General features: G+C 47.2%; 1 protein-coding gene across 3 annotated transcripts in view; it reads right to left on the bottom strand.

Annotated features, from left to right (window-relative positions):
• Positions 1-25000, bottom strand: part of LOC119595762 (ceramide glucosyltransferase-like) — a 79025-nt gene that overhangs the window by 42616 nt on the left and 11409 nt on the right. For all 3 annotated transcript variants that reach the window (XM_037944901.1, XM_037944902.1, XM_037944899.1), the window contains exon 2: positions 17688-18725. In XM_037944901.1, coding sequence (XP_037800829.1) covers positions 17688-18172 — 485 coding nt within the window. In that variant the 5' untranslated portion in view covers positions 18173-18725. The remainder of the gene's footprint in view (positions 1-17687; positions 18726-25000) is intronic.

The raw sequence follows: 25000 nt of genomic DNA, 5'->3' as shown, positions 1-25000 counted from the left end.
ATATACCAGCGCAATGCCATTACCTTGCACGGACGATGACGCACCCCCCCACTCTCCTCTCACCCCCACCCCCCACCCGCTTAAATCTGTGGCAGTCATGCAAGGCGTAAACACGAGCCGTCGCGCGCCGCATATCGCATCCGAACTCTACTAGGAAAAGGAAGAGAAGTCTTGACTAAAGGCCGACTTGACTGACTCGTCGTGTATTTTAAAATCATCCCTTCCCCCTCCTCCTTTCCCCCCCCTAATGACTTGCCAGTCTCAATCCGCTCACGAATGGCATCGGAAGAGACGAAAAGATATTATATATATATATATATATATATATATATATATATATATATATATATATATATATATATATATATATATTTCTCGGTGCTGTCAGCGATGTGTATGGCGCGACTAGTTAGGGGTTCGAAAAATCACGAAGCAGACAAACCCCAATCGACGGTGCTCGAGGAGGCTGAAAAAACAACGAGGACGGTTATGACTTGACAGCAGGAAGGGAAGAATCGGCTCGGCGTCGCTAGAAAGAAAGTGGCATGCTATGGTATCCCGTCAGACCCGTTGGAACCCCCGCCGCTCACACCAGATGCCGTAAACTTTACGCCAGACCACAACCTCGCCACAACTAAACCACCGCCGGACCTGCGCCACAAACACACGCTAACAACGAAAGCCTAACAGGTCTCGTTTCGTTGCGAAATCTGCTGGTTTGTGTCTTCTTTATCGCCCTATCTGCTACGGTTCTACCCGAAGCAGCTTCAGCAGTCAGGGCGAGGTAGATAAGTCATGCGTAAGGTTATAGTAATATTTCGGTCAGTAACTAATATTCTAGCTCTGTCTACTTGCGTTATTCAGATCGACATCACACAATCGCGTGGCAATTGCAACACCATACTTGACACAAGGACAAATACAAGGAAATGCACGCTTGCTCTGCCATGGCCACAAGGTTCTGCAACTTTGCACCTTGTGTGGAGAGTTGCGTAAAGCAAGACTGTAGTAATCAGTTCTCTCTATTTCTTTCTCTACCCCTTCTTTGCGTGAGACTGAGCCGAAAGCGTGAACAAGGTAAGCAAACACACCACCCTTTCTTCCCCTCCCTCCTTGATCTTTCTACAATGACCTTCCATTGCCCATCTGCCGTCTAATAAGCGCTGCCGGACTGTCCACCACCTCAGACAGCGTGGCTCTTGCGGGTAACCGAGCCGCTTCCCTCCGGCTGTAACGCGTGCTTCGTTAGTTTAATGCTAATTACCCCCTTACGAACCACTATTGTTTCAACCAGTGTCAATGGCACACATGCTTCGTTTGGACGCTGCCTAAGGTTCTCTACCAATCTCCAATCACCGCATTCATCCAAGTAATCAACTAAAACGTCTCCCTTTAAGAGCTTAAACTCGAGTCATACAAAGCCACTTGACAGAATTTCTCCACACCTTCCCCTTCTCCTCGATATCCCCCACGTCATGCCACCCCCCTGCCTTTCCCGAGAGATATACATGTGACTCAGTGCGCCTCGTCCCTCTCCTATACGCCCTTGACTCGACGACTGTTACCTTGACACAGTCGCGAGTCATCTTTCGCTGACTCATTGTGCACCCGACAGTCACGCGTAACTGTTGTTTGGAGTACTCATTGTCACTTTCGAACGAGGAAGACGCTTCCGTGGTCAGGTAGTTCGGGAAATTCAAAGGTTTGCTGGCAGTAGCAAAAAAGAAAAAGCGTGAGGGCTTTCCTTTTCATTTCTGTCGCAACTGATATACGCTAAATCATGGCTTTCGAAAAAAAAAGAGTAATTCCTTTTATACCTATATCATAATCTGACATGTGATCTGAGTATCCGATTTGATTTTATCTGACAAGTTAATTTGCAGACTGACTTTGCAAAACATTTTTAACGCCCTAGGAAAAAAAAACAAGGAAACTGTTTGAACTTTTGATACAAGGAGGTCATCAATCAATCATTAACTTGACTGCAGAGAGTGAATACCCCCTTGAGTTCCTATACTCTTTCAGTATCAAACCCCATCTCTGTCCTGTGCTTAAAGGAGGGCTCGGAATAAAAGCCTTGACGGGCATACTAAAGACGATGAATTCAGTGACGGAAGTATTTCATTCTGACAAATCACCCAGCAACTGCGGAGCCTTTTCTTCATACCACAACGATAATGCCAGTCGTTGCGCTCCAAGCTAATGAAATATCCAAAGCCCACCGCTTCTCAGAACTGCTCGCACACAAACCAGAGCGAGGCCGCAAGCCGTGGCACTTTAGGAAAGGCGAGCAACAGAGCCACCCCAGTAAAATTACTTCACACACGGCACACGCAAGACAGTGATGACGCAACACGCCCATGTGTCTGGCAAGAGTGTTGAAGACGAGACCTAATGGAGGGCAGCCATGACACACCATCAGGAGCTACGTCTCGCGTCTTGAAGGGAACGGCGCCTTGTAGAATGTGAGTTCGAGAGGCAAGTTAGTGAGGAGAGGAGAAGGGGAGAAGAGAGCGTTAGGAGAAGAGTGTGTTGGGAGAGGAGCGCGATGGGAGAGGAAAAAGGGGAAGAGGAGAGCGTGAGTAAGGAGAGGAGAGAAGAGGAGAGCGTGAGTAAGGAGAGGAGAGAAGATGAGAGCGTGAGTAAGGAGAGGAGAGAAGAGGAGAGCGTGAGTAAGGAGAGAGAAGAGGGAGCGTGAGTAAGGAGAGGAGAGAAGAGGAGAGCGTGAGTAAGGAGAGGAGAGCGTGAGTAAGGAGAGGAGAGCGTGAGTAAGGAGAGGAGAGCGTGAGTAAGGAGAGGAGAGCGTGAGTAAGGAGAGGAGAGGAGAGAGGAAGAGAGCACAGAGAGGACAAACGGGAAGAGGAGAGCTTGAGTGAGGAGAGGAGAGGAGAGGAGTTGGGAAGAGAAGAGCGTTGGGAGAACAGAGGGCACCAGAGGGGAGGATACGCAGAGCGGGAGGTAAAAACCTAAACTGACCTGTACTGAAAGTTTATTTACAAAACGATAAAATGGCCTGTAAGAAACAAGAGAAGTTTTCAGGGTATGTATACAATCTAGCTAAATCGACGAGAGAGAGAGAAAGAGAGAGAGAGAGAGAGAGAGAGAGAGAGAGAGAGAGAGAGAGAGAGAGAGAGAGAGAGAGAGAGAGAGAGAGAGAGAGAGAGAGAGAGAGAAAGAGAAAGAGAAAAAGAGAGAGAGAGAGAGAGAGAAGAGAGAGAGAGAGGAGAGAGAAAGAGAGAGAGAGAAAGAGAGAGAGAGAAAGAGAGAGAGAGAAAGAGAAAGAGAGAAAGAGAGAGAGAGAAAGAAAGCGAGAAAGAAAGAGAGAAAGAGAGAAGGAGACACAACGAGAGACAGGTAAAGTAACAGAAAGAGAGAAAAACAGAGAGAGTGACAGAGACAGAGACAGACTGAGACAGACAGACTGCGCGTGGGTGCTTCTACATCCCATGCCAGACCCCCCCCCCCCAGGACGAGAAGCCAGAGGCCACGGAGACGCTACAGACAGACCAGCTTACTCAGCATCTCCTCGGCAGCCTCCTCTACCCCCCCCCGTCACCCTCTCCCTCTCCCCCCCCCTCGGCCTCATAAGTCTCCCTTAATGCGCTTTTCTGTGATCTTTCCTAAGGGATCATGATCATATATTGCGCGCAATGTTATATGTTATGTGCGCCGTATGTGGTTAGGTGAGCCAATTAGGGGATTTATCAAGATGCGGGTGGAAAATTATCGCGTTATATCACTCTACTAATATGCAAACCACGGACTCTGAATACTTTTTTTTTTTTTTTTGTACATTAAGCATTGTATATATCTTTTTTTGTTTTTGTTTTTTTGGTTTATTAAGCATTGTATATATTCTCATCTGTTGATATGCACCTACATACATACACCCACACAGGGACTTATTAAGATAGGGGTGAGGATAATTTGCCTCATCCTCTTTTGTCTCAACGTAAAGAAAGAAAGAAAGAAAGAAAGAAAGAAAGAAAGAAAGAAAGAAAGAAAGAAAGAAAGAAAGAAAGAAAGAAAGAAAGAAAGAAAGAAAATAAAATAAGAAAATAAGAAAATAAGAAAATAAGAAAATAAGAAAGAAAGAAAGAAAGAAAGAAAGAAAGAAAGAAAGAAAAAAACAAAGGCCCGCCATCGAATTCCAGGACAGGATTTTCCTCCTTCAAGCCCTAATATGGTTTGTTCTAACCTCTACCTAACCTCTACCTTCTGCCACTCCTCCCTTCTACGCTCCATCTTCCCCTACCAGCGTCCTTCCCCTCGCCCTCCCTCTTCCCCTTCCCCTGGCACAGCCTCCTTCCCCTCGCCTCCCCCTGCCCCTTCCCCTCGCCTCCTCCCCTTCATCCTATCCCAGCCTATTGTCCCTCGTCCCCTTCCCCCGCCCTCTCCCTTGCTCCTCGCCCTCGCTCCCTCCCCACCCCCTTCCTCCCCCTCCGCCTCCCCCATTATCCTTCCCCCACCCCTCCCCGCTCCTAGTCCCCCCCCCGGATCAGCACCTGCCCTCCCCCCTCCCCCCTCCCCCTCCCTGCCCTTAGTCCCTACCCCCCCCCGGATCACCACCTGCCCTCCCCCCTCCCCCTCCCTGCCCTTCGCCCTCCTCCCCAAGCGGCCGGACGAAGGTCACGGTAACCGGCTGCCCGGGGACTGATAACCAGTTCACGCCGTCTCGATGCCGTCTCTCAGCACGCGCTATCTTGGGCTCGAACTCCGAACCACTACCACGGGGAGAATGACCTCGGAAACGGATGATTGAAAAAAAAAAAGAGGAGGCGAAAGAAGAAAAGGGAAAGCCAGAGAGATGTAAACGGAAAGGAAAGGAAAGAAAGGAGAAGAGGAAAAGGAAGAGGAGGAAGAAGTAGCGAGAGCGAGAGAAGAGAAAGGGGAGCCCCGAGAGAGCGTCAGCACAGAAGAGGAATTCAGAGCACCGTGAACACCTGACCCCGTATGCCTTGACCTTTACCAAAACACCTGATCCTTTCGCCCGCGGCCGTCCAGGCAAGCCATTCATTCGGCGGCTGCGCTGGCCATCCGCACGTGAAGCCGCACCAGTCTCGACATGCGACTTTTTTTTTTTAATTCTCAGTTTCGTTTCTTTCTCCTTCATCCGGAAGGGAAAAAAGATGTCCGTTTCTCGGGAGATAGTTCTACTCTCACCACTCGCCATAAAACCACATTCCATGACGCAATCTCGTTCTTCTTGTTTTTCTTTCTCCACCCCCCCTCTCCCTCTCCCTCCCTCTCTCTCCCTCTCTCTCCCTACCCCCCTCTCTCTCTACCCCCCTCTCTCTCCCTACCCCCCTCTCTCTCTCTACCCCCCTCTCTCTCTCTCTAAACCACCTCTCTCCCCTCTCCCCCTCCTCTCTCTCTACCCCTCTCTCTCTCTCTACCCCTCTCTCTCTCTCTACCCCTCTCTCTCTCTCTACCCTCTCTCTCTCTCTCACCCCTCTCTCTCTCTCTACCCTCTCTCTCTCTCCTACCCCTCTCTCTCTCTACCCCTCTCTCTCTCTACCCCTCTTCTCTCTCTCTACCCCTCTTCTCTCTCTCTACCCCTCTTCTCTCTCTCTACCCCTCTCTCTCTCTCTCTTACTCTCTCTCTCTCTCTTACTCTCTCTCTTCCCATCTCCCTCTCTACCCCTCTCTCTCTCTCTTCCCCTCTCCCTTCCCCTCTCCCTCTCTCTAGAACATCTGTTCCTCTTCTTTTATACTTGCAAGCACACAGTAATTGTCCTCCAACTCTTAAGGAGAGAAGCAGGCAGGGAGACGCGCGCTAACAACACACAGTCACACCCCCAACGAGCAAACTTCATGGCCACACCAGCTCAAGACGCACATCACACAGTGCAATCGACGACAAAACGACACACAAAAACACAAACGCGTGACTAACAGCTTACCCAACACACGCACGCACGGACACACACACACACACACACACACACACACACACACACACACACAATAACCCCCCCTCCATTTCAGCCCCACCCCACCCCACCCCCTCCCCGACGTGATGCGTGGTGCTATCGGCGACTGACGCGACGAATAATAATCAGGATCTCGCTTTCGCCTCCGACCGCAAGGGGAGAACCGCAGGACCACCGATCGGCCGTCATCTGCCGGCGCGCCGCATGAGACCGCCGCGACCCGACCATATATCCGAACTCGACACGAAATCGGATAAGTTGGGAGTCGCCGCTGGGAGAGGCAAGAGGAGGAGGAAGAGGAGGAGGAGGAGGAGGAGGAGGAAGAGGAGGAAGAGGAAGAGGAAGAGGAGGAAGAAGAGGAGGAAGAGGAGGAAGGAAGAAGAGGAGGAAGAAGAAGGAGGAAAAAGAGGAGGAAGAGGAGGAGGAAGAGGAGGAGGGGAGGAGGAAGAGGAGGAAGAAGGAGGAGGAGGGAAGGAGGAGGAGGAAGGAGGAGGAGGAGGGGGGGAGGGGGAGGGGGAGGGGAAGGGGGGAGAGGGGGGAGGGGGGGGGGGAGGAGGGGGAGGAAGAGGAGGAAGAGGAGGAAGAGGAGGAAGAGGAGGAGGAGGAGGAAGAGGAGGAGGAGGAAAGAAAAGGAAAAAAGCGAATGGAGACATGGCGAAAGGAAATAGGGAGAGAGGTGGGAGGGAACAGCAACACATCATCGACAAAATATACAGGCAGAGGGAGAGGGACACGGAGAGGGGGGTGAAAAGAGAGAGAGAGAGAGAGAGGAGAGAGAGGAGAGAGAGAAGAAGAGAGAGACAGAGACAGAAGACAGAGACAGGAGAGAGAGACAGAGAGAGACAGAGAGAGAGAGGGGAGATAGAGAGAGAAGAGAGAGAGAGAGAGAGAGAGAGAGACAGAGAGACAGAGACAGAGAGACAGAGAGACAGAGAGACAGAGAGAGAGAGAGAGAGAGAGAGAGAGAGAGAAGACAGAGAGACAGAGAGAGACAGAGACAGAGAAGAAACGACCAACTATGCCCGCTACCCTCCACCCCTTCTCTCTTCTCTCTTCCCCCTTCTCCCATCTCCCTCCCCCCTTCCCCCCTCAAAGAGCCCTCGGCTATGCAAGCAATTGTCGCTAGGCTAAGCGAGACCTTCATAAGCGCTCTAACGATTGGCAACGCTGTATGTCCCCTCTGTGGCCGTGTGCTACACATGCCTTGCTTTTACGCGTCGCCGCTGTCCCCTCCTGTGTAGCTCTTTCTCTCTTTAGCGCCATTTATTTCCCCCTATTTGGTAATGACTGCTTGCCTGCCTGTTTGTTTCTGTCTGTGCCTGCCTGTCTGTCTATGCCTGTCTCTCTATGCCTGCCTGTCTGTCTATGCCTGCCTGCCTGCCTGTCTGTCTGCCTGCCTGCCTGCCTGCCTGCCTGCCTGCCTGCCTGCCTGTCTGCTTGTCTGCCTGTCTATGTCTTACTGCTTGTTTATCTACCTTTCATTCTACTTCCCCTAAAAAAAAACGCAATACACTAAAACCCATCCATAGATATCGAAATGCATATCCTTCTAACTCCACAACAGACAAACAGACACACGGATATATATAACAAAGCAAAGACAGCAAGAAGCACAGACGAACAAACAAAAACGTCAGCGCATCAACTTCAAAACATCCAAGCAAGCAAAAAGAAGAGGTCTGTTTGCAAGAACTTTCCAGCAACATCTTCCTTGCAAAACGGCATCCTCGGCAACTTGCACCTGCTCCACACCTGGGCAGATCTATTTATACTGGCATGCATGTCTACTTATGCTTGTCTGTCTGTTAAGGTATATATCAATTTACCTGTCGATATGTTTGTTTGTTTTATACCAATGTATGCTTCTAACCGAGACAGAAAGTGACAGACAGATAATTAGATAGATAGATAGACAGACAGATAGACAGATAGATAGATAGATAGATAGATAGATAGAAAAAAGAGGAAATTGGAATCGACAAGCACAGAGAACTGGCATTACGTAACCCCAAACATCTACGCTCCTGAGTCTACATTTCGCAAGTTGTTCCTACCATGACACTCCCCTACCACGATATGAGTACCATGACATATCCCTTGTCATGCCTCTTCTCCCATGGGTCTTCTGTTAATGATACTCCCCTGACACGTCACTTCTTGTATGACAGATTTCATGACAATCAATGCATGACACCCAATGCAAGACGCTCCTATGTCGTATCACACTCGTGACATGACATAATCCCAACACACTCCTCTGCTTAACATTCCCTGGCCATGACACGCAAATAAATACTCCCGCAGGTATTGTTTGACAGGTCAGTAAACTTTGGGGTCTGCTGACCTTGACGGTGCCAGCGTGACCTTCGCATGAAAAAAGGCATTCAAAAGGCGAGTTATTAAGGTAACCTATTTCTCGTCCGACTGAATTTATCACCATTTTGTTGTTCCGGGTGAAAACACAGATGAAAACACGCAGGTGAAAACAGAGATGAAAACACAGATGAAGAAACACAGGTGAAAACACACAGATGAAAACATGCAGGAGAAAACACACCTTATCATTAACGGCCACCATTACCGGTGTTATTAATGATCGCATTCACAAAACTAGTCACCACCACAATGCATCTCCCTTCCCCACACGCCTACACATTACACAGCAAGAACCCCAGTTACACAAATATGATATCCTATGCTCTGTCTACATACCATTTCACACTCAATGAATGTACAGATCGTATGAATGAGAATGAATAACTTCGAGAAAAAAAAGGGTAAAACTGGCGCATCCCCAGGTTATATCTTTCATATCACATCGAGACTTATACACTTATATATATATATATATATATATATATATATATATATATATATATATATATATATATATATATATATATATATATATATATATATATATATATATATAATGTATATGTACACTTAACATCCACATTTGATCATCGCCATCATAATGAACCAATGTGATATAAAACATGCAAAAATAGGTCTGTATGACTCCACCCTCAGAAATCGTGAACAAATAGACCTGCATGATCCCACCCCAAGAATCATGAACAAATAGTTCTGCATGCCTCCACCTCTTGTTTTTTTGTTTTTTTTTATCTGTCCATTCCCACGCGTGCCTGTGCTTGTCCGCATGTGAGTCACGTGCGTGCGTTGCCACGGCAATGCCATAACATCTACGGTACGCAGAGCCCGTTCATCATCCAAATGGTAGAATTATTGACCGTCGTGATCAAAACAGGAATCGAAGAACAACCAGGTTAATTAATCAATGAATAAGTAATCACTGGGTCAAGCATACCCCCCCCCCCCCACACACACCGACCACCGCCATATACCCAAACCCTTTGCCACCTCCCACCCCCCCGCCTCCCCGACAACCCAATTCTACCCAACGCCCATATTTGCCTGCGGTAACGACATAAATCGACCTTATTGGTAAACAGGCAGTAATTGCGCGCCGTCGAGCCTCCACTCTCGAAATCTTGATGGCGACTTGATTAACAACAAGATCTTGGCGGTTGCAAAAGTACAGATAAGGCATTTCAGTTCAGAATAACGGAAGGTTCTAACCTGATGATTGAGAGTGACGGTAATAGTGATGATAGTGCTAGTGATGATAGTCATAGTGATGGTAGTGCTAGTAATGGCAGTGCTAGTAATGGCAGTGCTAGTAATGGTAGTGTTAGTGATGATGACAGTGAGGTTGATAATGAAAACAAAATAGAATAATAATAATAATAATAATAATAATAATAATAATAATAATAATAATAATAATAATAACAATAATAATGAGGGCGAAGGAACACGCAGCGGAGAACCAGAACGAGCAGGGGCGTTGCAACCGAGGGCGGGGAAGGCGCGCGCGTGGGTGGCATGAGGCCGATCGCTTTGGCCGCGACGACTAGAGGCATGGGCGGGCATAGGGCGCCCGCATGGAGACGAGGCGTCGCTCTGAGAGGCCCTCCAGCCTAACCGAGGGAGGAATTTCGTAGCGTGGCATAAAAGAGCTTAACACGGGTCTCATGACCTGCCTGGGGAATGTGACTGCAACACCTTCGTTGTTGCAAGAAGGGGGGGGGGGTTAGTGCAACAGCAAGGTTAATGAGAAGTATTGTGGCGTGCCATGCATGTCGCATATCTATGCAATCTTCAACTATTATTGCAGTAAACCTCGTTAACATGTAATTAGTTGATACTTGTGGTAACGATATATATATACATATATATATATATATATATATATATATATATATATATATATATATATATATATATATATATAACACAATTGCAGTGTGGTTATTTATGTTTTAATAGGAACCGACATCACTGATTGCACACGCAAACGTTGACACGATTATCAACTGACCACAGGTTTTACCAACGTTAAAAAAGCGTGCGTGTTATATATATGATTCCATTGGTCACATTACCTTTAATCTTACAGCCTGATGTGGCAACACTGATAATGATGATAACACCATCATCATCGCTGTAATCCTTATAATTATACATATAATTTTTTTATCAAATGAAAAACACTAACAATAATTATAATCATCACCATCACCTCAGCTCCCCCTCCTCCTAATCTTCTTCTTCTTCTTCTTCTTCTTCTTCTTCTCCTCCTCCTCCTCCTCCTCCTCCTCCTCCTCCTCCTCCTCCTCCTCCTCCTCCTCCTCCTCCTCCTCCTCATCTCCCCATTTATTCCGCTTTCCACCATCTACCTCCTCCCCCTTTAACCCTCCTCCTTAGTGCTACTCCATTTGCCCCCCCCCCTCTCCCCACCCCCTCCGGATTGCCCCCCCACCACACACCCTCTCTACCACATCGAATTCCCTTTCAGCAACCAATCTCCCCCCCCCACACCCTCTCTACCACATCAAATTCCCTTTCAGCAACCAATCTCCCCCCCCCACCCTCTCTACCACATCAAATTCCCTTTCAGCAACCAATCTCCCCCCCCCACCCTCTCTACCACATCGAATTCTCTTTCAGCAACCAACCTCCCCCCCCCCCACCCTCTCTACCACATCGAATTCCATTTCAGCAACCAATCTCCCCCCCCCCCCCCACCCTCTCTACCACATCAAATTCCCTTTCAGCAACCAATCTCCCCCCCCCCCACCCTCTCTACCACATCGAATTCTCTTTCAGCAACCAATCTCCCCCCCCCCCACCCTCTCTACCACATCAAATTCCCTTTCAGCAACCAATCTCCCCCCCCCACCCTCTCTACCACATCGAATTCTCTTTCAGCAACCAATCTCCCCCCCCCACCCTCTCTACCACATCAAATTCCCTTTCAGCAACCAATCTCCCCCCCCCCACCCTCTCTACCACATCAAATTCCCTTTCAGCAACCAATCTACATCAAGCGACACTCAACCTACCAACACCAACACCTCCTGGTTGATGGCCCATCGACGAACTTGGCCCTTCAGGATCGGCCTTGATCCAAAAAGATAAATAAATAAATAAATAAATAGATAAATAAATAAAAACTGAGAGAGAGGAGAGAGAGGAGAGAGAGGGGAGGGGAAGGAGAGGGAGAGGAAAAATGGGAGGGAGAGGAAGAGGAAGAGGGAGAGGGAGAATGGGAGGGAGAGGAGGAGGGAGAGGGAGAATGGGAGGGAGAGGAGGAGGGGTAGAGAGATGAAGAGGGGGGGAGGAGGAGGGGATTGGAAGAGATAAGCAAGAGAAGGGAACGAAGGGAGGTAGGGTAAGGGTAAATAAATAGACAAATAATTAAAAACAATGAAAATAAAATAAAATAGATTAACAAGTACAAAATGGGATAACATCGCAAACTCAAAGGCCTACCTCTCCTTTACGATGGATTAACATACACACGGGCGAGCGCGCAACCGCACAAAGAAACACACATATATACATACATACAAACAAACACATAAACAATAATAATAATAATAATAATAATAATAGTTTAAATAATAATAATAACAGTTTAAATAATAATAATAATAGTATAATAATAATAATAATAATAATAGTATAATAATAATAATAATAATAATAGAATAATAATAATAATAATAGTAAAATAATAATAATAATAATAGTAAAATAATAATAATAATAATAATAATAATAATAATAATAATAATAATAATAATAGTAACAATAATAGTAACAATAATAATAACAACAACAATAATAACAATAACGATAACAAATAACAAATGACAAATATAAATCAAATCAAAATGTAACTCAGCAAAAAAAATAAAAATAACCAAGAAAATGTACATAATTTAACACACATTTAACTACGAAGTCTCTCTATCTCTACGAGGCGAAGATACACACTGACAGGCTGGCGATGGTGATGAAGGCTGACAGGCTTGCAGGCTGGTGATGAGACAGGCTTCGTAACAAACACGTCAGAGATAAAAATTGAGGCACAACGATGCTACTCAGACACACTGCATTCAGACATCAACCGACCTTTGCAAAATGTTATTTTCGCCTCGTAATAAAACAAAAACAAAAAATATAACAAATAATAGTAAATAAATAAATAAATAAATAAATAAGGAGGAGGAGGAGGAGGAGGAGGAGGAGGAAGAGAAGGAGGAGGAAGAGAAGGAGGAGGAAGAGAAGGAGGAGGAAGAGGAAGAGGAAGAGAAGGAGGAGGAGGAGGAGGAAGAGGAAGGAAGGAGGAAGGAAGAGGAAGAGGAAGAGGAAGAGGAAGGAAGAGGAAGAGAAGGAAGGAGGAGGAGGAGGAGGAGGAGGAGGAGGAGGAGGAGGAGGAGGAGGAGGAGGAGGAGGAGGAACAGGAAGAGGAAGAGGAAGAGGAAGAGGAAGAGGAGGTTATTCAAAATTGTCTTTATTAATATCTTAAATATCTAGCGACAAAATAAAGACCACTAATATGAGGAAAAGCAACACAAAATCTGAGAATAAGAAAAAAATATGTCAAAAAGAACTCCCTTCGATTCTTACGAGACCAGAACGATAAATTTGCAAAAAAAAGTTGCACAAGACCCTCCATTGCAGTCTCTATTTTTTTCTCTCCCTCTTCTTTTTCTTTTTTTTTGCCATCATAAACCGCTTCCATTCCCCCCTTTCACTCACTTACGCGAAGCCAATCAATGAGAGAGAGAAAAAAAAAGTGAAGGGGGAAGCGTAAATACCAGAGGGAATGAATAAGTTTTTTCCTTCGTTACTATTTCCATCCTGATAGGATTAAGTCTTTTTTTCTTGACAGGGTTATTTCTATCTTTCTTTCTTTATTTATTTATTCATTTATTTATTTATTTATTTATTTAGGTTCTTTCTCCCTGTGCTTTCTGCAATGTTATTTGTTGCATTTCCCCCAGTACCTTCTCTACTGTCATTCCGTTAAGCTTTCTCTCAGCAATTCCTCCACTTTACTCTGGTATGACTTCCTTATCCAAATGACTCCAGACTCTTCTGGCTTCTATCTCTCTCTATCTCTCTCTATCTTTCTCTATCTTTCTCTATCTTTTTCTATCTCTCTCTATCTTTCTCTATCTCTCTCTATCTTTCTCTATCTCTCTCTATCTTTCTCTATCTCTCTCTATCTTTCTCTATCTCTCTCTATCTCTCTCTATCTCTCTCTATCTTTCTCTATCTCTCTTCTTTCTCTATCTCTCTCTATCTTTCTCTATCTCTCTCTTCTTTCTCTATCTCTCTCTATCTTTCTCTATCTCTCTCTATCTCTCTCTATCTTTCTCTATCTCTCTCTATCTTTCTCTATCTTTCTCTATCTCTCTCTATCTTTCTCTATCTCTCTCTATCTCTCTCTATCTCTCTCTATCTCTCTCTATCTCTCTCTATCTCTCTCTATCTCTCTCTATCTCTCTCTATCTCTCTCTATCTCTCTCTATCTTTCTCTATCTCTCTCTATCTTTCTCTATCTCTCTCTATCTCTCTCTATCTTTCTCTATCTCTCTCTATCTTTCTCTATCTCAGTCTCTCTCCATCTTTCTTTCTATTTCGCTCTATCTTTCTCTCTATATCTTTCTCTTTCTCTTTCTCTCTTTCTCTTTCTCTTTCTGTTACGTGGTATATTCTTCTCCGCTTGTACCGTTTCTCGTGTTATTTGGTATATTTCACTCTCACTTTCATGACTGGATCCTGGTATATTTCCCTATCGCTGTCTCTTGATATCTCTCTCCCAGTATTTTTTTCCAAAGCCTTCAGATATATATGTATATATCTTTCCTGATATCTTCTCTACAGTTTCTTGGTATTCTATGTTTTATTTTCCGGTCCCATTATTATCGTTCGCTGTTACTCTGTAGGCCTATATTCCCTTCGCCCCCGTATCTTCTCTCCTGTTACTTTCCATCTCTATCTTTCCCCTAGTACCTGCTCTTCTATATATTCCTTATAATTCCCTCTCTCTCTTTTTAGTACCTTCATCAGTAATTCATCCTTTCTCGTACTTTTATCGGCAAAGTTTTTTCTTCCCCAGGACGTTCTTCGCCGTTATCCGACATCAATGGGAAAGCGGAGTCGGAGGCCCTGACGACCGAGTGTGTTTGTTGTTCAAACCCGCTGGTGACGGCAGCGAGGGACAGGGGGATGGGGAGGGAGTGGGGGAAGGGGAGGGAGTGGGGGAAGGGGAGGGAGGGGAAGGGAAAAGGGGAGGGAGGGACAGGGGGATGGGAAGGGAGTGGGGGAAGGGGGAGGGAGTGGGGGAAGGGGGGAGGGGAGTGGGGGAAGGGGGAGGGAGTGGGGGAAGGGGGGAGGGAGTGGGGGAAGGGGGGAGTGGGGGAAGGGTAGGGAGGGGAAGGGAAAAGGGGAGGGAGAGGAAGGGAGAAGGATAGGAAAAAGGGGAAGGATAGGGAGAGGGAGAGGAGGAGGGGAAGAGAGATGAAGAGGGGGAGGAAGAGGGGATTGGAGGTGGAAGAGAGAAGCAAGAGAAGGGAACAAAGGGAGGTGGAAGGGAGGTAGGCTAAGAGAATAGTATGGAACGGAGAGAGAGAGAGAGAGAGAGAGAGAGAGAGAGAGAGAGAGAGAGAGAGAGAGAGAGAGAGAGAGAGAGAGAGAGAGAGAGAGAGAGAGAGGGGGGGGGGGGGGCCGACACAGGTGTCGGGAATCGGGGGGGTGCCTGGGGCTTTAGGTCAGGAGGAAGACGCGAGCCCAAGGGAAAGGGGAAGGGGAGGAGGGGGGGCGGGGGGGGGCAAGAACCGTGACGTCAAAGACCCCGCCAGTCAATAACAAACACGCCTTTTGGCACCTGCCCCGTCTTGCCCAAAATGCGGGTGGGAGTCACGCCAGCACGGGGGGGTTGTGTCTGGCGGTAGTGGGCTGAGGGAGGGAGGTCTCCCCCTTCCCCCCCCCCTCAAAAAAAAAAAAAAATCAACCCCTAGGCCATCCGACCCTAGCCCCACCCCCGCCGTGCCGCTATCATTACCTGGTTTCCATGGTGACGCGTCAGGTAACAAAAGTTTGTCCCGCGTGATGTCTTCCCTCAAGCTGAATCAGTTTGTATTACATTACTAGTACTAGTACTAAACATATATAACGCTTTAAAAAAATCTCAAAGCAGGTGGAACTAAAAAGGAGAGGTCAAAAAAGGAAAAACAAACAAACAGGGGAACACAAGCTTTTACACCCATACTTAAACACACGCCCGCACACGCGTAGAAATACATAACCAGTCAATAAAAAATAATAATAAAAAAACACGCCATTACACACAGACACAAACAACAACACGCACCAAGGCAAAAAAGAAAAAAAGAAAAATACTCTTCGACTTCGCCCAAGATGATAACGTTCCGGGCGCTGACTTAATAGACGCAACACCCACCATGCTCGATAATCGCACACCTGTTTCACTCCCGCTGCCTCCACAGTCAGGCAAGTAAGTACACGCACGCACGAGGCTAACGAGACGAATGCCAGCCTACTTACACCCACAGCGGGCGCTCAGACGTGTAATGTAGTCCTTGAAGAGATATATAACGAGCAGAAAGGAACTTACCGTTAACGACCATTCGCCAACAAACCTTGCAATCTACCACTTGCCCCTGCTTGCCCCTCCCCCTTCTCTCTCTCTCTCTCTCCCCTCGCGATCCTTCCCTAGACGCTTAAAGGTCACGTCAGGACCTGAACTCATTTATTCTCATTCAACATAATTGCGGTTTAAAATACGCCTCCCCAATAGCCAATTAGCTAATCAAATAATGCTGGAACGTGATCGCTTCACGATTGTTGGCAACCTTATCTATCCGCGCCGCCCTCATCTACCGCTTTATCATTATCGCCTTCATTATCCTGGGTAGGGGAGAGTGAGGAAAAGGAACGGGTAATGAAGTAGACGCGCTTATAGGCTAACGCCTGGACTAAATGGGGGGAGGGGGGAGGGGGGAGGGGGGGAGGGAGATAGAGGGAGAGGGAGAGGAAGGAGAGGGAGAGGGAGGGAGGGAGGGGGAGAGAGAGGGAGGGAGGGAGGGAGGGAGGGAGGGAGGGAGGGAGGGAGAGAGAGAGAGAGAGAGAGAGAGAGAGAGAGAGAGAGAGAGAGAGAGAGAGAGAGAGAGAGAGAGAGAGAGAGAGAGAGCGGACGGTGAGCAGATGCCGCCCTCGATATAGCTACGGTAAATTGAGACGCACGATAGGGGCGCAGATGAAAAAAAAAAAAAAAAATTCAAGGGCAGAGAGATTTCAGGCCTATCAAATTTCTAGCTGGCAATTTGGCTACATTCTTTGCAAATTGCCAGCATGATAAATCTCCAATGAAGTTTATTATCTGTTATTACGTTATTGACATTCTTTTTAGGCTTAGAATTTCTAGCTAGGCAACCCTCCTGGAATGGCCCGATTCTCGCCTAGTTTCTTTTGTCACCCATGACTGGGTTAGACGAAGGAGGGGGGAGGGGAGGGGGTTAAAGCAGGGGAAGCGTGGGAGAGGCGCCGGCAGAGTACGACAGGAGAGGCGCCGGCAGAGTACGGTAGGAGAGGCGCCGGCAGAGTACGATAGGAGAGGCGCCGGCAGAGTACGGTAGGGCGTGCGTAAAAAAGAGGATAGGGTCTGTTATCCATGACTAGGCCATTTGGGCCGACGGGATGGGAGAGGGTTGGCAAGGAGGAGCCAAGATCTTGCCTATTTAAAGAACGCCTAAGCAAAAGTGTGTGTGTGTGTGTGTGTGTGTGGTGTGTGTGTGTGTGTGTGTGTGTGTGTGTGTGTGTGTGTGTGTGTGTGTGTGTGTGTGTGTGTGTGTGTGTGTGTGTGTGTGTGTGTGTGTGTGTGTGTGTGTGTGTGTGTGTGTGTGTGTGTGTGTGTGTGTGTGTCATGTGAGAGTGAGAGTGAGAGTGAGAGTGAGAGTGAGAGTGAGAGTGAGAGTGAGAGTGAGAGTGAGAGTGAGTGTAGGGTACAGTATATAGTATATAGTATATAGTATATAGTATATAGTATATAGTATATAGTATATAAGTATATTGTATATAAGTATATAGCATATAAGTATATAGTATATAAGTATATAGTATATAAGTATATAGTATATAGTATACAGTATATAGTATATAAGTATATAGTATATAGTATATACATCCATGACACAGAATACAAACGTAAATACATTTATACAATCATACATTTATAGATTTCTTAAGCTAAATACGATAGTCTGGCACACCTGCTTCCCAGTGAGTCAACGCGCGTACAGGTGTGACTCGCCGGGGCAGGTGTGGCGCCCCACGGAAAAAAAAAACACTCACCCGTAAATGATGCTGATGACGTGTATGACCCAGAACACCGTCCAGAACACGAGGATGAAGATGGCAAAGAGAACTTTGAGCAGCTGAGTATCCAGCATGGTGCTACCGCTGCTGCTGATGCTGATGCTGCTGCCGAAGATGCTGTTCTGGCTACTGCTACTGAAGCTCCTGATGCGACTCAGTTGTAGTCCTTGGGAGTCGTAGACGGATGTGGCACTTCCGGGCGGGGCGGGAAGGAAGGGCGGGGGCGGAGGGTGGGCGGGGGAGAAGGAAGAGGGGTGTGAGAGGGAAGGGGAGGGAGGGGAGGGGGAGGAGGGAGTGACGACCGAGGAGCTTGTGGTAGGAAAGTTGTGGTGGGCGGCCGAGGAGACCAAGAGCAGGACGCCCACGTTCCACGCCCAAGACCGATAAGCAGTACTACTGAAGGCCCACGCCCAGTCCTTTTCCGATATCCATGCGCCCACCCGCCGCGCCGGGCTCAACATCGAACTGGCTCACGGGCGAAGGCGCGGGCGGGGTCACCGACGGGGAGCAGCGACGGCCAAGGGAATCCACACCCGCGGCACTTCACTTCCGGTGCTTGATGCCGCCCGGGATGACGCACGGACACACGCTCGCACACTTCTGCCGCCCGGGGTTCGATTCGGCAATAAATATATATGTATATACAACCACGATTACACCGTATTCTGGCAGTTATTTCTCACTAGCGGTGGAGGTCACGCTCTCACACAGTTATTCCCACTCACGGTCCGGTCAAGTCCAGTTTCTCTCTCTCCTGATTCACAGTCGATTTAACGAAGTCCAGAAAAGCAAAAAGGGTTCCTCAGATGAAAAAAAAAAACGATACGGCCGATATATATATATATAAAAAATCGAAAAAAAATATATCTATTGCATCAACTCCACGCACAGACTATCGGTTGTTGCTTGCAGTTGTAGTGCTGTCGACGTTTCGGCTCGCAAGAGAGGCCGAAGTGATGTACGTAGGGTCAGACAGGCCGACTCGGGAAGTGGTGGCCACCCGCTTTCGTGCACCTGTGGACGAGACCAGAAACCGTGGATTAAAAACATGACACTGCAACCAGAAGGAATAAAGTGGCATTTAGGGAGACAAGGAAAGATAGATAGATAGAGATAGAGAGATAGATAGATAGATAGATAGATAGATAGATAGAGAGGAGAGAAAGAGAGAAAGAGAGAAAGAGAGAAAGAGAGAAAGAGAGAAAGAGAGAAAGAGAGAGAAGGGGAAGGTGAGAGGGGGGAGGAGAGAGGGGGGAGGAGAGAGGGGGGGGAGGAGAGAGAGAGAGAGAGAGAGAGAGAGAGAGAGAGAGAGAGAGAGAGAGAGAGAGAGAGAGAGAGAGAGAGAGAGAGAGAGAGAGAGAAGGGGAAGGTGAGAGGAGAGAGAAAGAAAGAGAAAGAGGAGAGAGAAAGAGAAAGAGAGAGAGAGAAAAAAAAGAAGAGAGAAAAAAAAGAGAGAGAAAAAAAAGAAAGAGAGAGAGAAAAAAGAAAGAGAGAAAAAAAAGAAAGAGAGAGAAAAAAAAAGAAAGAGAGAGAAAAAAAAGAAAGAGAGAGAGAGAGACGGGAGGGGGGAGGGGGGAGATGGCTTCCAAGTACAAGTTCAAAAACGGATTCACATGACAGTGATTAGGCCAAAGCTGAGTGTCTATGCCAATCACAAGGCCTTCCTTCCCTTCCCTCTCCCTCTCCCTCTCCCTCTCCCTCTCCCTCTCCCTCTCCCTCTCCCTCTCCCTCTCCCTCTCCCTCTCCCTCTCCCTCTCCCTCTCCCTCTCCCTCTCCCTCTCTCTCTCTCTGCTTCCTTCCTTCCTCCTGAACATCCTTACTCCTCCTGGGGTGTTTTTCCTGCTCATCTACTTTTACTTTCCCCTTTGTCTTCTCCTATTTCTTCTTCGTCTTCCACTTCTCCATTTTCTTCCCCTTCGAGCTCCTCTTTCTCTTCCGCTTACCCTTTCTCTTTTTCCTCCTCCTCCTCTTTTTCCTCTTTCTCTCCCTCCCCTTCCCTTTCTTCGCATTTCTTTTCCTCCTCCTACTCCGCTTTCTCCTCCTCCCCTTATTGCTCTTTCTATTCCTCATTTCCCCTTCTTCCCCATCCTTCTCTTCCTCCTCCTCCTCCTCCCTCCTCCTCTCCCCACCTTCCTCCCATCCACCTTTCCTCCACTCATCCTTCCACCTTTCCTCCACTCATCCTTCCACCTTTCCTCCACTCATCCTTCAGCCTCCATTTATCCTTCAGCCTCCACTCCTCCCACCACTCCTCCTCTCCTCCTCTCCTCCTCCCTCCTCTCTGACATGACATGACACGAAGCCCCATCACCCGCCCGCAGACGCTCCCTCCGTGCCACTCCGGAAATTACTCCCGAGAGATGCACAGACCCGACCCGACCGACACAGACGGCGCTCCGTTCGTCACTCCTCCTCTCCATACATCGCACAGATAGATAGAGAGAGATAGCTGATAGATTAATTACAGGGGTAGATGGATAGATAGATAGTTGATAGATTAATTACAGGGGTAGATGGAGAGATAGATAGCTGATAGATTAATTACAGGGGTAGATGGAGAGATAGATAGCTGATTGAGAGATTAATTACATAGATAGATAGATAGATAGATAGATAGATAGATAGATAGAGACAGATAAATGACATGTAGATAGACAGGTAGGTTGATTAATGACATAGATAGATAGATAGATAGGTAGATTAATTACAGAGATAGATGAATTCCATAGATAGATAGACAAATGGGGAGATTGATTACATAGATGATAGATAAATTGCATAGATAGATGGATTAATTACATAGATAGGTTAAATAGATAGATAAATAGATAGATAAAAAGATAAATTACATAGATGTTTAAATAGATAGACAGACTGGTTGACTGACAGACAGACATAAGCTTATTTATATAACTACCGAACTATCTATCTGTACTTTGTGTTTATATATACAAACCCTCCTACACATACGCTTATGTATACGTATATGGGGAAGAGGGGGGAAGAGGGGGGAAGAGAGGGAGAGAGGGAGGGGGAGGGGGAGGGAGAGTGAGGGGGAGGGAGAGTGAGAGAGAGAAAGGAGAGAGAGAGAGAGAGAGAGAGAGAGAGAGAGAGAGAGAGAGAGAGAGAGAGAGAGAGAGAGAGAGAGAGAGAGAGAGAGAGAGAGAGAGAGAGAGAGAGAGAGAGAGAGAGAGAGAAAGATAGAGAGAGAGAAAGATAGAGAGAGAGAGAGAAAGAGAGAGAGAGAGAAAGAGAAAGAGGGAAAGAGAGAAAGATAGAAAGAAAGATAGAAAGAGAGAAAGAGAGAAAGATAGAGAGAAAGATAGAAAGAGAGAGAGAGAGAGAGAGGAGAGAAAGAGAGAAAGAGAGAAAGGAGAAAAAAAAGAGAAAAAGAAGAAAGAGAGAAAGGAGAAAAAAAAGAGAAAAGGGAGAAAGGAGAAACAGAGAAACAGAGAAAAGAGATACACAGAGCGGTGACATTCACTATCCTTAATAATTTGGCGGAGCTGTTCGTCGTCACATTTAAGATGACCCTCCCACCTCTCCCACCTTCCTCTCCCTCTTTCCTTCCTCTCTCTCTCTCTCTCTCTCTCTCTTTCACTTTCTCAAAATCATTATCACCTTTCCATCCCCATTCTCCCCCCCCCCCCAACATCATCACTGAAGATATTCCTTCACAAACAAACGCAGAAACAAAGACAGACATCAAGCACAGCCAAATCGACGCCTTCTAATTTACTGGACGCCTTGTGCTACACATCTGACTTTATCTCGGACAAAGGAATTTTTGAGGATATTTTCCTTTGTTTTCTTACAAGGAAGTTTGTTTTCCTAAAAGGTTGGGTATACTAGCTTGTTTACGGTTACACATTATTATATTACATTACTTCATTTCACATACATTTGTATATATAAACATACATATGTGTGTGTATTTATATAACTGGATGTTATGCAGAATGCAAAAACACATTCATTTTGTTCTTTATCAATAACTAGAACACCAGCCAATAGAACGAACAATCTGCAATAACCTTCAGCGGATAAAAGACAAAATTTCTATATTGCCTAACATCGAAAAAAGTGAGTTTCATCGAGCTCTGAAGACTAAATTCATATATACATACACACACACAAAAAAAACATACGTGGACTACGCATAATCCAGCCACATCGTAACTATCAAAAGGAAGTCTCTTGGCTTATCTGTCAATCGTACCAATAATAAAAAAAAAATGAGTTCTAGGAGTGACATCTAGGGAGCCAGAGTGCCAAGTGCCAAGTGACGGAGCAGCGGCGGCACAAGACTCACTGGTACGCTTGGAAGCCCGGAAGGTAGTAAGCTAGTGCCGAGCGCGCTACGCCGGACCGACCTCGGGTGCGATGTTCGACTGACACGGCTGAGCAGAGACTGGATTGTGCCTGTGCCTGATCTGGATCACACTGGTGACAATAGGGAACGAAAAATAAGGAGAAGAATGAGAAAAAAAAGGCGAAACAACCATGCGCGGTTCTGTTTTGATCTTGGTTCCACGAATTCCAGTCTAAGGTACAGGTCCAGAAAAATCAAGACTTGCGTCTCCCAATCATCAGGAATGCATTTCGTCCTCACAAGAGTAATGCGCTTGTCACATTCGGCCTTTATGTATACCCCCCCTTCCCCCTGCCCCCCCTAACCCCCTCCCGAACCCACCCCGCTCCAGCTCCGCACCTGCATGGAGTTATAGATGTTAAGGCTCGACTCGCGCACGTGTTGCTCCTGCATATGAAGAGTGACGCAACATTTCGGGGCACGTCGCGTGGTACTCTTCATGTCTCAACCACAAGAGAGGCCAAATCGGGAGAGAGGGAAAAAAAAACACCTCCTAAAGACTATGAAAACCGGTAGACCAAAAAGGCCATGGGGTCGACTGCATATTCACCTGCACGTCACCTTCTCACCCTGCTTCATTTTCCCGAAGGACTCCTATCACCTATCTAGGTTCCCTTCCGAGCGGATGACGGGATGAGTGAGACATCGCCAGTTAGCAGCGAAGCTAATAAGACGGGAAGTTTCATTAGCTTCGCCCATATCTCTTACTCAGAATTTTCACGGAGAGGAAAAGATTATGACGGAGGAGACAGTCTCATTAGCCACCGCTGTTGACGCTTTCGGTCATCGCAAAGGATGATCGACCAATGACCCCGGATATTCAATTGAAGATTTCCTCCGTGCTCCTTTTCACCGGCAGAATTTCCGCAAGGCGACGCGAACGTGTTCCTCGGACGACGAGAAGATTTTCCCGTGGCTTCCGGAAGGTGTAAAAAAATTCCCGACGGCAGTTCTCGCAGTTCTGAGAAAATTCTTGAAGACGAGATACGCAAATAGAGGGCCTGATCTAACCAGCCATAGCTACATGAGTCAACGTGTAAACTTCCCTCTGGTATGCGATCGAATTAGCGAGTCGCAGCCTATTTGCCGTGCGCTGCTGTGCTGTGGGTTGTGGGTTGTAGCTGGTGTAGCGTGTGGTGGTGTGGTATGGTGTGGGGTGGTGTGGGGTGGTGTTGTATGGTGTGGGGTGGTGTTGTATGGTGTGGGGTGGTGTGGTATGGTGTGGTGTAATGAGCGTTGCATGGTGTGGTGGCCGTAGCGTGGTGTGGTGTGATGGGCGTAGCGTGATGTGGCGAGTGTGTGTTGTTTGGTAGGATTTGATGTGCATGTGGTGTGGTGTGGTATGGTATGATATGGAGTGGTTTGGTGTAGTATATGATATGATGTGGTGTGGTGTCGTGTCGTGTGGTAGGGTGTGTGCGTGCGTGTGGTGTGATGCAGGCGCCAGTGTTGTGCGTGTGCGTGTGCGTGTATGGAGGAGGGAAGGTGCCTCCCCCCCTCCCACCACTCCTCCCGGTCCCCTACCTTCGCATGCCTCAACAATCATGAATAATAACAATCACATACATTATGCCACAGCAAACAGGACTAGGGGGGGGGGCGAATGGCTGGAAAGGGGGGGAGGGCGGGGGCGGAGGAACCAAATGTAGGTCATGCAGGTTCTACGTCTCCGCTCTTGGGTGGGGGGGAAGCGGGGGGGGAGGGGGAGCAAACGAAAGGGGAAGAGGAAGCAAGCGCGATGATAGATGGCATAACACCACGAAGGCGCCGATGAAGAGATGAGTAAATATGTAGAATGAATGAATCGATGGCAGGCGATAATTCGAACGACTAACATTTGAATTGAAGTTAAAGGCAAGAGGGGAGGGGGGGTAAGGGAGGGGAGCGAAGGAGAAGGGGAGGGGGTAAGGAAGGGGAGCGAAGGAGAAGGGGAGGGGTAAGGAAGGGGAGCGAAGGAGAAGGGGAGGGGGAGGAACTGAGGGAAGAGGCAGAGTGGGAGAAAGGGAAGGGAGGAGGAGGAAGGGGGGGGGGAGGGAGATGAAAGCGTGAGCAGGAAAGAGTGACGGGGAGGAGGAGAGGCACGAGGGAGAAGAGATGAAAGCGAGAGAGGGGGAGAGAGACAGGAAGAGTAGGAAGACAGGCCTAACAGAACAATAGAAGAAAGGGTAAGAGGGGAGAAGAGGAGACGAGAGACCGAAAGCGAGGGGGAGAGTTGAAGAGACGAGAGACCGAAAGCGAAGGGGAGAGTTGAAGAGACGAGAGACCGAAAGCGAAGGGGGAGAAAAAAAAAAAGAACCACAGGCCTCCATTGGTCATTTCCATCATTCCCCTGCAGCCATTTCTCTCCCCTCAATGAGCCTCCAGTCTCCCTTCTCCCCTCATTAAAATTCCTAGCCAGGCCCCTCCCTCTCTCCATACCAAATGCCTCAGGACTGCCAAGGAATTCAACAGACCATCCTTTTCCTTCTCTGTGGACCTCTGGCCACCTGACACGGCCCGCCCTCCACCTCATCGTCCCAACCAGTTGCTCCCGTGGAAGTACCGGCGGCGGTCCTTCATTCATGGGATAAATAAGGTCTTCATTCAAGTTTCTTTTCAGAGCGTGAGTTTTTTTCTTTCTTTTTTTTTTTTTTACTTGTCAGACTTGTTCTTGGATCGAGGGCTATATCGTGTTCTAGGATCTGCCGTCTTTCCTGCCAGAACTATTGACTGTGTATATATACACGCAGTCTAAAAAAATAAGTACACAAGGTGCTTAGATTGTGTGATTCTGCAAGGAAGTGTACTATTTCTTTTTCCTCTTCAAAGTAATGGAAATTTCCTCTATTCTACAAGACAAAAATCTAACGATAGAGCTTTGGCTTCCTCTTCGTATCTATCTGTACCACTCATACTCAGTTGCTTATCGCCCTGTTTT

The sequence above is a fragment of the Penaeus monodon genome, chromosome 36, assembly GCF_015228065.2.
Source record: "Penaeus monodon isolate SGIC_2016 chromosome 36, NSTDA_Pmon_1, whole genome shotgun sequence".
NCBI lineage: Eukaryota > Metazoa > Arthropoda > Malacostraca > Decapoda > Penaeidae > Penaeus > Penaeus monodon.
Note: the sequence above shows the minus strand (reverse complement) of the source record. Positions and strands in the feature narration are given on the sequence as shown.